Consider the following 15,028-nt stretch of genomic DNA (forward strand, 5'->3'; position numbering starts at 1 on the left):
CTCCAAGATCTTATAAAATAAATATAAGATTTTATGAAATTGATGGGCGTATCAAAGGATATCGCACCACGCACGACTATTAAAAATACTTAATTTCCAGCTAAATGTCAAAGATAGACAGCTTGCAGGATTGAAATGGAATCAAAAAAAAATAATTGAAAACTGAAATAAGACATTTCATTTTAGTTGGGAATATTACTTTTCTACGATATGCATCGGAAGATTGCGGGTCACTTCTGGATGAGATTGGCTCGGGACCGGGATAAGTGGCGTACTCGAATAGAGGCCTATGCGGGCATTTTCACTTAACTGTGCACCTTTAACGGCCGGTTAGCAATCTTTACAAAACTGACGGTCAATGTCAAATCCCATATATTTTGTCAGGAATGTAACGGTTAGACGATACTGAAACACGACTTAAGGCGCGTTTTAAAGTGCAAGTTAAAATGAAAATGCCTATGCTCAGCAGTGAGCGAAAAAAAGCTGATATGATGATGATGATGATGATGATGATGATGATGATGATGATGATGATGATGATGATGATGATGATGATGATGATGATGATGATGATGATGATGATGTGAATAAATAGATCATTAATATCAATTACTTTTTTAAAGGTTGAATGCTATGATGCTGTATCAAATTTGTTACACAAGTGCAGCAGACTTGTATTAATGTACAAATTTCCATTACAGACACCTTTACTAATTGCGTAAATCGTAGTCTATTATTAAGAATATAAACATAATGACTAAACCTTATTTACCTCGTATGCTTGAGAAAAAAAATTCATCCGCATATACCTAAAACTCCACGATCTCTGGAACCCCAGCAAAACGGGCTAACATATTCATAACAATTTATAAGCATTCATAATGAGCGAATCGCTTACAGCAAGACGAATGTCCGGAACCATGCTACGTCGTTAGTTACCGGCGACCATTTTATCAAGACCCTTTATTTTTGAGCAAGAAGACCTTCTAGCCAAAGAAGAAGAGGATAAGATAGGTCTACAAATAGTGGTGCATCTGGTAAGAATTGTGTTGTACATCATTTTGCATGTTAAGGTTTTGAGTGCTGTATAGATAGAGTAGGTATGGGGTTTCGTTTGCGAGATGCTATGATATTAGTAAGATTGCATATTTGCATTGGGTCGTTCGCTGAAATTTCTGAATGACGCCGAATTGAATAATTTTATAGTTTGGATCTTTAGGTATTTAAATAAAAGTAAACAAACAATTTGTAAATTTTCGGGCAGTTATAACATTTATTGGTTAACCGACCAAATACAAAACCGCCTGAACCAGTCACTGAACAACCTGACTTTAACCTACATTATTTGATCATTCCGCATTGGGACAGCGTGGGGACTATAGTCCAAATCCTCTCATGCCTGAGAGGCCTGTGCCCAGCAGTGGGACGTATATAGCCTAAATTATGTTATGTTTATGTTATTTGATCATGTAATCTTTTCATCACCCTCAATTGAGTTGGCTTAAGTTTTGAGGGTAGATTTTGTTTACTTTTATTTAAATACCTAAAGATACAGAGTATAGTGTTACTTCATGACGTCGCCGCTCAAAATGAAAGGATATGAGGAGAGGATATGAAAGTTGCATCACTTTTTATGCCTTGCTTGATTCAAAACAGCGCCTTCTGTTTTTAATTTTCTTAAGCGTGGTCTGAAATTTCTAATGCACCAAGCTTTCCACTAAAAGTAAATATCCTGCACGAAACTGTTTCTGTTTAGCCCAATGGTTGACAGGTAAATAATGCCTTAAAGCGTTAAGTCCGTCATTTGTACTCTTTCTTGTAAATCTGTGCAATAAAGTTTAAATAAAAGTTCTTAAATATTTAACGTTTGGTCTGTTTACTTAGAAATGCTAAATAGACTTACCGTGGGAATGCTAATGCAGTGACTGGCTCAAATTAAGGAGAGCAAAAGAAACAAGATTAAAACAGGTCAATGGATTAGAAACCTTAATAGTTACAAGATAGGGTGTGTTTTTAAGTGTAGGTGTTACTTGAATCCGTATAATGAATGCGGAATTAATGGAGTGTTTCCCATTTTTTATTTACCGCCCGGCGTTTGATTCGAAGGATTTGCGAGTAAATCTTGTTTTTGTTAATTTTGTTTCATAGTTTGGTACGGTTTTGTTTTCAGAAGACTTTAAGCCTTGGCTTCCTGAAAAGAACGCGCTTTACTTAGCTTCCTAAATAGAACGTACTAACAAAACAACTGACACAGAAAAAGCTAATCTTAAGATGGACATGGGTAATGTGTTGTAACGTAGATACGTTACGTAACCTAGGTTACATTTATAAAATTAAATTAGATTGATAAATAACTTGTAACACTTTAATATTATTTTTACAAAACTGTTCCTTCTTATTACGACTCACTGTACTTCGTGCAACACTCTTTTGTTCGAAGTAAACCGGCTAGCGGCGTCCCCGTCCCGCGGACCCTCTCTCCGCGCGGGCCCGCGCGCGAGTCGATCATAGTCAGGACAGATCTAGCTTTCGTCGCCGGCGCACGCTCGCTTGCCTTCGCGCAGCGACGTCTGTCGTGCCCGGCGAGAATTAATTTGTTCGATTGTATTTATTCATTCCGTTCCTGCACTCATTTAGTGCAAATGGAATCATTTTTTAGTGTTTTAAATCCCCTTTGGGTAAGTGTTGAACATTTCTTACGCTTATTCTAAGCAGGTAGATTTAAATGTTATTGCTAACGGCTATTTCGCTATGCTATTTCTTTGTGTGATTTTGCTTGCCACTTAATTTAGGTACTCTTGCAATCATTCCACTCTTATTTCATCTCGTTTTAATTGCTAAATTGTGTTTATTTAAAGTCTATGAGATAATTTAATTTCCAGTAATTTTTTAAATTCAAAATTTGACCGTTAGATCCTATACTCAGTTTTGTTTTATAACTTGTTCTTTTAAACATAACATCAGTGCAAAGTGTAAACTCCGTCTGACTGTACCATTCCGCACATCACCAAACTTTCACCATCATCATCACGCAGTACTGCTTCCTGCTTTGCTTCTTGCCGTGCCGGGTACAGTCAGCGGAGACATATTAAGAACTTTCCTTTACACAATGGAAATAAATTCCAGGGAGCCTAGTTACGGCTAAGACCGTAGCCGTGAAGACCAGCCGGCAGTTCCTGAGCGGCCCCAGCTGACGTCCCTCAGCTCGTCCGTCTCCTAACCCGCAGTGGCTCCGGCAGCTTCAGGGGAGTACTTGCGTGGTGGAACTGTCCTCGGAGCAAAATCAGTACCGGCCTAGAACGTACCCTACCCTACGACGTAATCGTGTGCTTGCGGCGGAGAATAAAATTAGTTACTTTTCTTGACTCTTTGTTTAATTTCCTCTCCGCCTACCCGTAGCACTGGCGCCCAACGTGGGGCCACGCGCCGGGGTATTGTAACGTAGATACGTTACGTAACCTAGGTTACATTTATAAAATTAAATTAGATTGATAAATAACTTGAAACACTTTAATATTATTTTTACAAAACTGTTCCTTCTTATTACGACTCACTGTACTTCGTGCAACACTCTTTTGTTCGAAGTAAACCGGCTAGCGGCGTCCCCGTCCCGCGGACCCTCTCTCCGCGCGGGCCCGCGCGCGAGTCGATCATAGTCAGGACAGATCTAGCTTTCGTCGCCGGCGCACGCTCGCTTGCCTTCGCGCAGCGACGTCTGTCGTGCCCGGCGAGAATTAATTTGTTCGATTGTATTTATTCATTCCGTTCCTGCACTCATTTAGTGCAAATGGAATCATTTTTTAGTGTTTTAAATCCCCTTTGGGTAAGTGTTGAACATTTCTTACGCTTATTCTAAGCAGGTAGATTTAAATGTTATTGCTAACGGCTATTTCGCTATGCTATTTCTTTGTGTGATTTTGCTTGCCACTTAATTTAGGTACTCTTGCAATCATTCCACTCTTATTTCATCTCGTTTTAATTGCTAAATTGTGTTTATTTAAAGTCTATGAGATAATTTAATTTCCAGTAATTTTTTAAATTCAAAATTTGACCGTTAGATCCTATACTCAGTTTTGTTTTATAACTTGTTCTTTTAAACATAACATCAGTGCAAAGTGTAAACTCCGTCTGACTGTACCATTCCGCACATCACCAAACTTTCACCATCATCATCACGCAGTACTGCTTCCTGCTTTGCTTCTTGCCGTGCCGGGTACAGTCAGCGGAGACATATTAAGAACTTTCCTTTACACAATGGAAATAAATTCCAGGGAGCCTAGTTACGGCTAAGACCGTAGCCGTGAAGACCAGCCGGCAGTTCCTGAGCGGCCCCAGCTGACGTCCCTCAGCTCGTCCGTCTCCCAACCCGCAGTGGCTCCGGCAGCTTCAGGGGAGTACTTGCGTGGTGGAACTGTCCTCGGAGCAAAATCAGTACCGGCCTAGAACGTACCCTACCCTACGACGTATTCGTGTGCTTGCGGCGGAAGTTAAGGGAGAATAAATTTAGTTCGTTATTTTAAAAAACTACAGTTTTATTTATTCTCACCGCCTACCCGTAGCAGTGTGAACAGTCTTTATATAATAATATGATCCTTGAGGAATGCTTTAAAAAAATGCTCTGACAGCACTTAAAACAAAATGTAGGTAGAGTTAGACCAAGATAAGTCTGCAGCGATTTTGATAGCACAGACATTGCAAGTGTTATTCATACGTCTTATTTTCACAAGTTTGACGTTTAATATAACACTTGCAATGCGTGTGCTATCAAAATCGTTGCAGACTCTTCTTGGTTTAACTCTACCTAAATTTTGTTTTAAGTGCGGTCAGAGCATTTTTTTAAAGCATTCTTCAAAGATTATATTATTATATAAAGATTGTTCACACATTACCCATGTCCATCTTAAGATTAGCTTTTTCTGTGTCAGTTGTTTTGTTAGTAGCATTGCAAGTGTTATATTAAACGTCAAACTTGTGAAAATAAGACGTATGAATAACACTTGCACTGTGTGTGCTATCAAAACCGCCGCAGACTTATCTTGGTCTAACTCTATGTATCTGATGTAGAACCAGATTTTTTTGCTATGTTTGGGGTTAATGTTGGTTACCTATATCAAATACTATTTAAATAATGCCGTTACTGTATATTTTTGTAAATAATACATAATTTCAAGTAAAACCATAACCTAAAAAGAACCGTAAGCAAAATATTTACGGAGCAGAAACGACACAAACAGTTCTGAACTTGCTAACTTCACAACTCCGCCATAGTTTTTATTAAGTTAATGTCAAACTCGCGGAATTTTTCAAAGTTGCCAGCCTCGGGCGTGTCTCTTTCACCTAGAAGTTCCTATTCAATTAACACAACTTTAAATACAGTCCTTTAAAATAGTCGGCCATTCTGGTATTAAGAAGTCCTATGTGGCTTAAAAGTATTGTGACTTAAGGCAGTTTTATTTATAACATAACCACCCAAGCGCATAAGAATAAAATGCCATAACTGTTACAAAAATCCAAGAAGCTTAGACTATTTCATTTTAAACCATAAAATGCCAAGAAAAATGATGTAAAAGGCGAGAATTCTCAGATAAGTTGCTCTCTTAAGCAGGATTAGGTCTTAAAAAAGTTTCTGAATGCCTCAGACAGCGAAGGTAAAGTTTCTTTTCCCGGCTACTTCTTCAAAATATTAAACATTGGAAAAGATACGTTTTAAGGGTAATATTTTTGCTTTGAAAGCTATTTTATAAATTGTCGGAAGTGAAAACAGAGATATGAAAACACCAGTTCAAAACAATAAAATAACTATGAGGTGGGACGATGTCTTAATTATCTAATACAGCACCTAATCCGTGAAAAGTTATTTCAGAATTCCTTGGTTCCTGGAAAAAAAGCTTCAAAAATATATATTTGATTAGGGTTATTTCGTAGCGGCTTTCTTTTTAATAGTTTCGTCGTAGTCTAATATTTAGGTCGAGTAGGTATAACCTAAGACCGTGACATACTAATTCAACTAAACTCCAACTGAATAAGTTATCATTCAATGCAAGCCCAGTCTAAAAATTAAAACGTTATGAGAAACGCAACAGAAAACTAATGCCTTGCTTCAGGTGTAAAACTCGGCAAAACCTAGCAACACTAGCGCCAACGGAGCAAGAATTCTAAATTCAAATCAGTTCGTGAGCGGAATGCAGAGCGCGAGGACGTCTTTATTATTCCGTTACAACGTTCTTAAAGCTAAATATACCGAGGAAAACGAGAATTGTGGCCTGTTTGCATAATTTACCTGTGCAAACAATCTTGTGGAGATTTGATTAGGTTAATTTATAATAAGATTTGCTTTGAGATTTTGTATGGGAGAAATACTTTGCAGGAAGTAAGTACTATTTCTACAGTAAATGATGTACCTATTATTGTTATATAAAAACACGTAGATATATAAGAATTATCTAAGTAATATACTTTTTACGATGGGATAGTTTCTAATAATAAAATCTAATTGTTTCAAAGGTTGGTTTTCAGGAAAGCAAATTTATTATTTTATAAAAATAATGGTATAACGTCTATTAGCCATTTAAAGGAATTTCTTATCATCAATAATCATCATAATATAAAGGAGGTGGATTCGTTAGGACGACACAGACTGCCTCTCTCATAGGTATAATTATATTAACCTCATATTAACAAATCGTTTTCTTCATAGAAACAGTAGTCTATTTCCGTGTTACCTAATACCTGTATACAATTTTTGAATGCTGGCCCGCCAGCCCTAATGAATAGTAGGTTAACTTTAATTTATTGCAATCCTTTAGATTAAATTACTCAAATTTTATTAGTAAAAATGCATCGCTTATGTTTATCCTTACATTTTATAACGAACGTAGCTTCCGATCAACATAAGAAAATATTAAGTAACCGAAGAGAACCTATCACCTATACTTTTCCCTACAAAAGAGCGTTCAAAGTTCCCCCGAGAATTTTCAAGCGATTAAAGACGAGCGTTTGATGTATTCATCCCACTGAAGAATGTCGGGGAATCCGGAGATAAAACGAGGCTCCCCAGGGAAAGAGTCTGTAAGTGAATCGCGGTCGACTTTGCATCGTAACCGCATTTTGAACCGACAGCATTCAACTTTGCCCCGCCTGCCACTTGGATGCGTTTTATTTTGAACCTTGACTTGATTACAGGAAAGCGTCATTCGCTTGTTTATGCTTGAAGAAATTTGTTTTGGGATATAATGAGATTTATAGTCGATAACCGGAGATTCTTTGGTTGTTACCCGTCGTAATTGGACGATGAAAGTGACGTGATACTATGAAGCGCCATGCATTTACGAGTGAGCAAACTGAAAGCCTACTTGATTAGTGTAACTGACAGTTTATAACGAGACTACTAAATATTGTATCCTTTAATAAAGTAGAAAGGTAAAAACACACATGAAATATTATGTAACCCAAGACTTACTAGATTTGTGACTTTGACGTAAGTCATAGGCCCTCTGATCTATTACTATTATTACACTCTTAATTAAAATCTCCGTAAGACACACACAGCACAACATTTTAAACTTCTTAGGACGAGTACTAAAATCAAAGATAATAAGATGTAACCTCATAAAGACTGTACCGTCTACCTCGAATACTTGTCCATTTAGTCAGCAACACGTTCCTGCATTTGCTTAAAGAAACCGTCTAGTCACACGTTGGGCGCAAATTTTCACTGTCAATCGACAGCGCCACCTCTCGCCCAATAGCGGAACGCAGAGCATCCGTGACCGAACTCCGCAATAAGTAGATATGTCACGTTTAACAGTAACAAAATACGCGTCGTAATTTTCCAATCCTACTAACTTACTCGCGTCTTAATAAAAGCAACCTTAACTTTAGTAAAATAGAGTTGAATATCCTTGTTATGCCAGGGAAGAGTAGAGGTTTGAAAAGTAAGTTGATATACGAATTCGTATTCAGTTGTAGTGCTAGGATGCCATTGAATGTATTTTGCGACGCTGGTGAAAAGCTTTGAGTAAATTTGGAGGTATTTGCGTCAGACATGGAATTCAATAAAGCTGTACCAACTGACTGGGTTCCATGTGTATGGGAATGACGTTACTTAGTGTTATTGATTTGTAAGTTTTACTCATAGAAGGGGACACCATATTAAATTTACTCTACTATTATAAAAAAGACAATTTGCGATAAATACCATATGTATCTGCTTTAACTTTAAGAAAGTTTTGTATATCACGGTAGAAATTCGTCTTGGTACAGCCACCTGCAATAATATGTTACTCTTCGAAGGATGCAAAAATATGTGACACACTCTTATGTATGTATGTATGTATGTATTAAAAGTATGTTTATTTCAACAACAAAAGCACGTGTTTATCATGTTTCTATCGTAAGCAATAAGCGTGATAAAATTCTTTCACTGTCACCAAAGGTTTATCTGCCCACAAACAATATTATCACGGGGTGTTAGGTGGTATTATTTCATTGAATTTACGTCAGTAAAAAGTGATAAAAACGGAGAAAAGGATGGATTGGAAGCAATAGTCTGATCCGTATATCCTAATAGTTACAGCCTTAATCTGAACAGATTGGATTCGAGGAGGATTGCAAATGGCAAAATGCCAACAGAAGTCTCGAACTTGTTTCAGGGTTATTCCAGGGTAAAAAAGTGCAGTAAGCAACTAAGCAGTCAAATACTCTTTAAGAAAATGTCGAAATTATTCGTTACTGTGAAGTTTTTATGAGAAACGAAGACATTGATGTCACAATGAATCCACTTCTTTCAATTAATTTTCAAAACCCTTTTCCAAGCCGCACCAAACTACAATTTTTTTCCAAAAAATGCAAATACATTAATTATTATTATTCTCTTTATTTATTTTTCATCTCAAGTTAGGTTATTTATAATATGAATATAAAAGTAAAATATAAAAACACTTACAAAACGATAAAAAATACATATAAACACATTATAAAAAACCTAACCTAGGGTGCCGCCAGCAGCGGGGCAAGGCCCAAGCTACCGGTGGTCAGGGCCGCAGAGAGAGGAACCGGCGGACTATCCGCGCCGTGTCCAAGATCACCGCCTTCTGCATCTGACCCTTGATCCAACCACCTAGCGAGAGTCTCTCAAGATGTTGGTCGAGACTCTTCGCTATTAGACCGTTCACTGAAACGACTATCGGGACAATGATCGTCAAATCAACATCCCACATGGCGGTTATCTCGTGAGCCAAGTCTAGGTACTTACTGGACTTGTCCTTCTCGGCCTTCACGAGATTCTCATCATGGGGGATGGTGATGTCAACGAGCACAGCCCGACGTTGCGATCGATCTATTATCACTATGTCAGGCTTATTGGCTACAATAGTCCTGTCAGTGATGATAGATCGATCCCAATAGAGCGTGGCACGACCATTCTCGAGAACAGGCGCAGGTAAGTACTTGTAGTACGGTACTTCGCGGTCCACAAGGCCATATAGAAGAGCAAGTTGCTGGTGAATAATCCTGGCTACGAGATTATGTCTGTGCAAGTACTCGCCGTTAGCAAGATGAGAACAACCGGAAATGATATGCCTGAGTGACTCTCCGGGACGGCGGCATGCCCGACAAATGTCGACCGTACCGTCCTTCAGGATATATTTCCGATAGTTGTTCGTCATCATCACTTCGTCCGCAATTGCACAGGCAAAACCCTCGGTTTCTCCGAAGAGGTCCCCGAATCGTAACCAGTTCACCGACGCGAGCAGGTCCACATCGGGTCCCGTGAGGGCCTTGTAGTACCGCCCGTGTAGCACCTTACTCTCCCATGCCGCCTTGCGATCCGCAGTACTTAGTACCACAGGTTTGCGCCAGTTCTCGTTTGCCAAGGAGAGCGGCGTGAGGTTCCTGTCTACTGCCACTACATCACGATGCATCCCACACTCGTTGTTAAGGAAATAATTCCTGAGATTGTACACCTCGCGGTTATGGAGATCCTTGGCGTTTAGGAAGCCTCGGCCTCCACACTTCCGTGGGATGTACAATCTCATAACTGACGAGCGTGGGTGCAGCATGCGATGTGCGGTGAGCAGTGACCGGACCCTCATTATTATTATTATTATAAATAGCTTTCTTAAATTACATTATACAATATTGGATGACCAATTTTTTGACCTCTAAAATGGGATTATAATTTATGTTCTAGAAATTCGCCGTCATGTTTTACACATTTTTGAGCACCTTGGCAACTCCAATGTATCTGATGGCGACTACTAATACCAATGCATATTGACCTTTACTTCTTTGCAAAGCGGGCAATAAATTGATGTGATGTTGATGATGTTGTTATAACTTTGGCTAAAGCGCTCATTTAGGTAAGTGGGTAACTTATTTTAATTCAGGTTCATTCGGTATGGTACAGTCATCGAGAAAGTAGCTAAGCGAGTGAAGTGGTCAAAATGATCTACGCATGTTTCTAGTCCCTTGTTGTGCAACAAGTTGTGCTCGGGTCATTTTAAATATCTCTCACAACTTCTTTGACTCATACAGGACCTCTGACAAATAACCAGATTAGTTTTATGGCAGACCGAAAAGGACATGGCGGGATGACTTGGACGCATTCTACCCCAAATGGTGGGAAAATGCCGATGACAGGGTCGAGTGGAGAAAACGAGGGGAGGCCTTTGCCCTTCAGTGGGACACCAAAGTAGGCTAGAAAAAAAAAAGTTTTATAGCATAATAGTCCAACTAGCTACATAAAAAAACGTCCATAATAATGATGTTATTTTTGATTCTCTTATAAAAGATACATTTTATAACAAAAGAAAAGAATCCAAACTTTGTATCCCTCAAAGTTAAATCCTCCCAACGTCGAATAAGATCGTATCTCATCCCATCCAAGCGCCAGACAGAAAGGCTGGCATAAAAGGAATCTAGGCTTATATACAAACCTTTCAAGTATATAGATCTCTATATTATATCCTCATGTATTATCGGACTTGAGAAGAAAATGACGATTCTTATTCTTAAGAAGTTTTCTATACGCATGCGTGGGCTATAAGCCACGCCTTGGAGGGAAAGGGATGAATATAATTTTCTGGGCTCTGAAAAGTTTAATCTGATTCAACTGAAGATTGATTTCAGATAAATTTGAGACGAGGTCTTTAAGGTCATCCGCAGATGTGGAATTCTTTTGATGTGTTGATGGGGTGACAATAAAATGGAAAACAATTTAGATAAGTTTGAATTTCGTTTATTTATTTGTATGTTGTGTTGTACTCAGTAAGATTGGCAGAAATTTTAAGCACTGTGTTGAAGTTGACGGTGACAGACTGCATTTTGTACTAGTTGTAGAGTTGAACAGAACAAAGTGAGTAAATGTCAGTATTTAGACGACCAGTCTGGCCTAGTGGGTAGTGACCCTGCCTATGAAGCCGATGGTCCTGGGTTCGAATCCCGGTAAGGGCATTTATTTGTGTGATGAATACACATATTTGTTCCTGAGTCATGGGTGTTTTCTATGTATATAAGTATGTTTTTATCTATATACGTATGTATATCGTCGCCTAGCACCAATAGTACAAGCTTTGCTTAGTTTGGGGCTAGGTTGATCTGTGTAAGATGTCCCCTAATATTTATTTAGTTATTATGAACGTCATATGTTCATAGAAATTTGACATTAATGATATGGCAACATCTTATTTGCCTACCTACACGGACATTTTCGTGGATACCATTTTGGTGGATCATGTTAGTAATACTAGAGGTTTTACGGTTTAAAAAAAACGATCGTAGTTCATAGTACTGTCTGCATTCTAATTAATCCCGATTAGCACGTAGGCCATACGCTTGGTTAAGATATTTATTTAATATATAAAATGTATATAAAAGTAATGAATCTTGCTGTGCTGAACTATATAACTTTATCTTAGGATTTTGGCCGGAATAGAAGTAATATCTTCGGAAAGAGAAGAGAGTCGTAGAATGTATGGGCTCCCTTACATTCCACGACTCTTCTCTTTCCGCACAGACTCTAAGCAATACATATCCATAATTAGTTTTTCTTGTTATTCAAGAAGTATGTTAGTTTTATTTTATTGTGCTTATTACGAGTTTGGGTAGAGATTACGACCAGGCAGCCATACGAACGGAATGGCGGGCAGCAATAAATGCCAACGTAGAGTCGGACCAAAAAAAAGTCTGCAGCGGATTTGATAGCCCACGCAGTGCAAGTGTCATTTATACGTCATAATTTCATAGAATTTTGACGTTTAAAATAACACTTTCACTGCGTGGGCTATCAAATCCGCTGCAGACTATTCTTGGTCTGACTCTAACCGAATTTGAATCGCGACGGCGCTTAGAGCTGGATGCCAAGCGCCACGAAGTAAAAGCCAGACCACCTGCGGCAATACATTATAATTACACAAATGGTGTGCTCACATTGTTCGCGAACTTTAAGTAACAAGATCGGTTACGTCAGCCACTTGCGAGCACACCAGAGACAGCAACGGAGTTGATAGCAGTCGCCGTGGCCGAATCGGCCGTGGGGTTATTATTATTATTATTTTCTCTCCGATAAATACGACTGTTTATTAAAAAGGTCAAGGTGAATTGTTCTAAATGTTATCAATGTTTACAAAAGTAATGTATCTGCGCACTATCGTGTTTTAATTATAACTTCAATAAGACGAAAATTTAAGATTATTATTTGTTTTTTAATACGCAATCAAATTCATTTTATAAAACTTATCTTAATTGCTGATCTCAATGGAAGAAAAATAATATAGAGAAAAAATTAAGTAGGCAGCGAGGTCTAGAAAACGTTAGATAGCCGAAATTAAAGATATTTATCTCTGGTTTCTTAGTTCTTTACTAACCTCCAAATATATTTTTGGGTTTCAAAAAAATTCTGTGTCGAATCCTGGCACGGTCGTCATGTAACGATAGCGTTAGCGAAGGCATAATATGTTTGAATTTGAATTACTTTTTTATCAAATTGGGCATAATATACGTTTAGATAGACATAACATAATGTACTAATTATTCCTATACTTACGTTTGACAATTTTGTGGACAATTCGGTGAATATAACCATACTAATATTATAAATGCTAAAGTAAATGAAGAAACTGTCTGTCTGTCAGTTGACTCTTCACGCTTAAACTGCTGAACCGATTACGATGAAATTTGGTATGGAGATAGTTTGAGGCCTGCGGAAGGACATGGAGACAGGATGGGCAGGAGAACATATTTTTATCAATTATCGTCATCATCATTATCATCCCACGACAAAGTAAGTAATGAAAGTCGCTATCGATTTTTTTTATTTTGAATGACTTACTAAGTACTGAAATAAATATTTGAAGCATACTTTTAGAACTTCCAAAAGTAAGTCTACTACTCTGGTAACTCACGTAAAACCTGTACTGAAAAATGTAGCTAGAAACAAAACTTCATGAAAGCCCGGGTATCTCAGTTGGTATTTACACTTTTTTTCATTAGTTTTCAAAGCCTCTTCGTCCTTCAGATTTTTGCAACTTCAACTCATTACACAGGAAGCAAAGTTGCCGTTTTAATTAAAGATATTCAGTGAAAACCCGCCCCAAAGCCTTAACTCAGTGAATCGTGGTTGGCTTCTTTTTTTTGACACACTCATTCCCGCCTCTGCGACCCTCCCAAACAAACAACGAAGTACAACGAAAACAAATTCTAACACAAATAAAAGTCAACCTTTTTACGTCTAGATAAGTTCCCTTATCCTTTATCAAAAAAATTGCTTAAAGCTCTTTTGCTTTTGAGTGGGACCTTTCAGTTCATTTCGTGAAAGTGGAGACAGCCAGGCAAGTTAGTTGACCGCGAGCATTCGCGCGGGTGGCCGTGTCTGGGGAAAGGTGTCGCTTGTCGCTAAAAATTACGGAAAACTTTTTCGTAAGTGTAACCTGAAGGTGAAAGTGAGAATTTTTGATTTTGCGAAGTGAATATTGAGTGTGTGCTTGTTTTGAAGGGTGAGTTTTCATTATATATTAAAGCTAGTAAAGATAAAAACATACTATATAAAGTAGATAATAAAGACATAGTAATATATAGATGAGATAATATTTAACTTTGTTTATAAGAGGTTGGTACTTTCCGAAATAAATACGGATAATGAAAAACAAATCCTGAACACAGACAATTTCTTCTTAAACAGATAACACTTAAAAATCGCAAAATCTCATCACCGAAATACATAAATGGAACGCCTTAACTTTTTTATGGTTTTTTATGGTGGTAAAAATCTAAAAGGACTAATCTAAAGAGATTTATTTAGTGATCTTCTTCTTCCTCGCGCTATCCCGGCATTTTGCCACGGCTCATAGTCTGGGGTCCGCTTGACACCTAATCCCTTGATTTGACGTAGGCACTAGTTTTTACGAAAGCGACTGGCACTTGACCTTCCAACCCATCCAACCCAAAGGGGAAACTATGTCTTATTGGGATTGTCCGGTTTCCTCACGATGTTTTCCTTCACCGAAAAGCTACTGGTACTTAAATATCAAATGATATTTACCAGTGCCAGAGATTTATTTAACTATACGAAATTAAAAGTTTATATATGCCCACTTCAAGGAGAACTGAATTAAAAATTTCACTCTAAAATACATTGAAATGCAGAACTAAATCAATCAATTATTTGTGCAACTTCGAAAACTTCCCGCTTCAAGTTCTAGCATATTACTTCAAGTGTAAAAGGACCTATGTCTTTTAGAAATTCACTTAAGTTACGTATTTCTGTGCTCAGGACAGAATTCTAACTTATTATTGTTAAGAGTTCCGACTTCTAGTTCCCTTGCCGTTTGCTTCGTTGGGAAGTTTGTACGAACTTGGATCAAAGACTTAATATAAACTTAGAATTAAAGTTAACATGAAATTTTAAAAGTTTTGAATAGGTATTCTACAGTCAGCAGCATAAGTTGCTAAGCGGGCGAGGTGTTAGAAATTACCTTGACACGCTCTTAATTAACAATAAAGTCGCGTGAAGTTCATTTTGAACACCTCGCCC

At 37.9% G+C, this 15,028-nt stretch overlaps 2 protein-coding genes across 2 annotated transcripts in view; one reads left to right on the forward strand and one right to left on the reverse strand.

The window, feature by feature from the left end:
* Nucleotides 1-8,868: 8,868 nt before the first annotated feature.
* On the reverse strand, nt 8,869-10,089 carry LOC134795068 (uncharacterized). Its single transcript, XM_063766906.1, has 2 exons — nt 10,012-10,089; nt 8,869-9,904 (listed from the first exon to the last, which is right to left on the reverse strand). Coding segments are annotated over exons 1-2 (873 nt in total). The 5' UTR covers nt 10,013-10,089; the 3' UTR covers nt 8,869-9,032.
* A 3,435-nt stretch (nt 10,090-13,524) lies between these two features.
* Nucleotides 13,525-15,028, forward strand: part of LOC134794925 (carbonic anhydrase-related protein 10) — a 57,367-nt gene continuing 55,863 nt past the window's right edge. Inside the window, exon 1 of the mRNA XM_063766782.1 lies at nt 13,525-13,991. The gene's annotated coding sequence lies outside the window, so the exon portion shown is untranslated. The remainder of the gene's footprint in view (nt 13,992-15,028) is intronic.

Source organism: Cydia splendana, chromosome 11 (assembly GCF_910591565.1).
Source record: "Cydia splendana chromosome 11, ilCydSple1.2, whole genome shotgun sequence".
NCBI lineage: Eukaryota > Metazoa > Arthropoda > Insecta > Lepidoptera > Tortricidae > Cydia > Cydia splendana.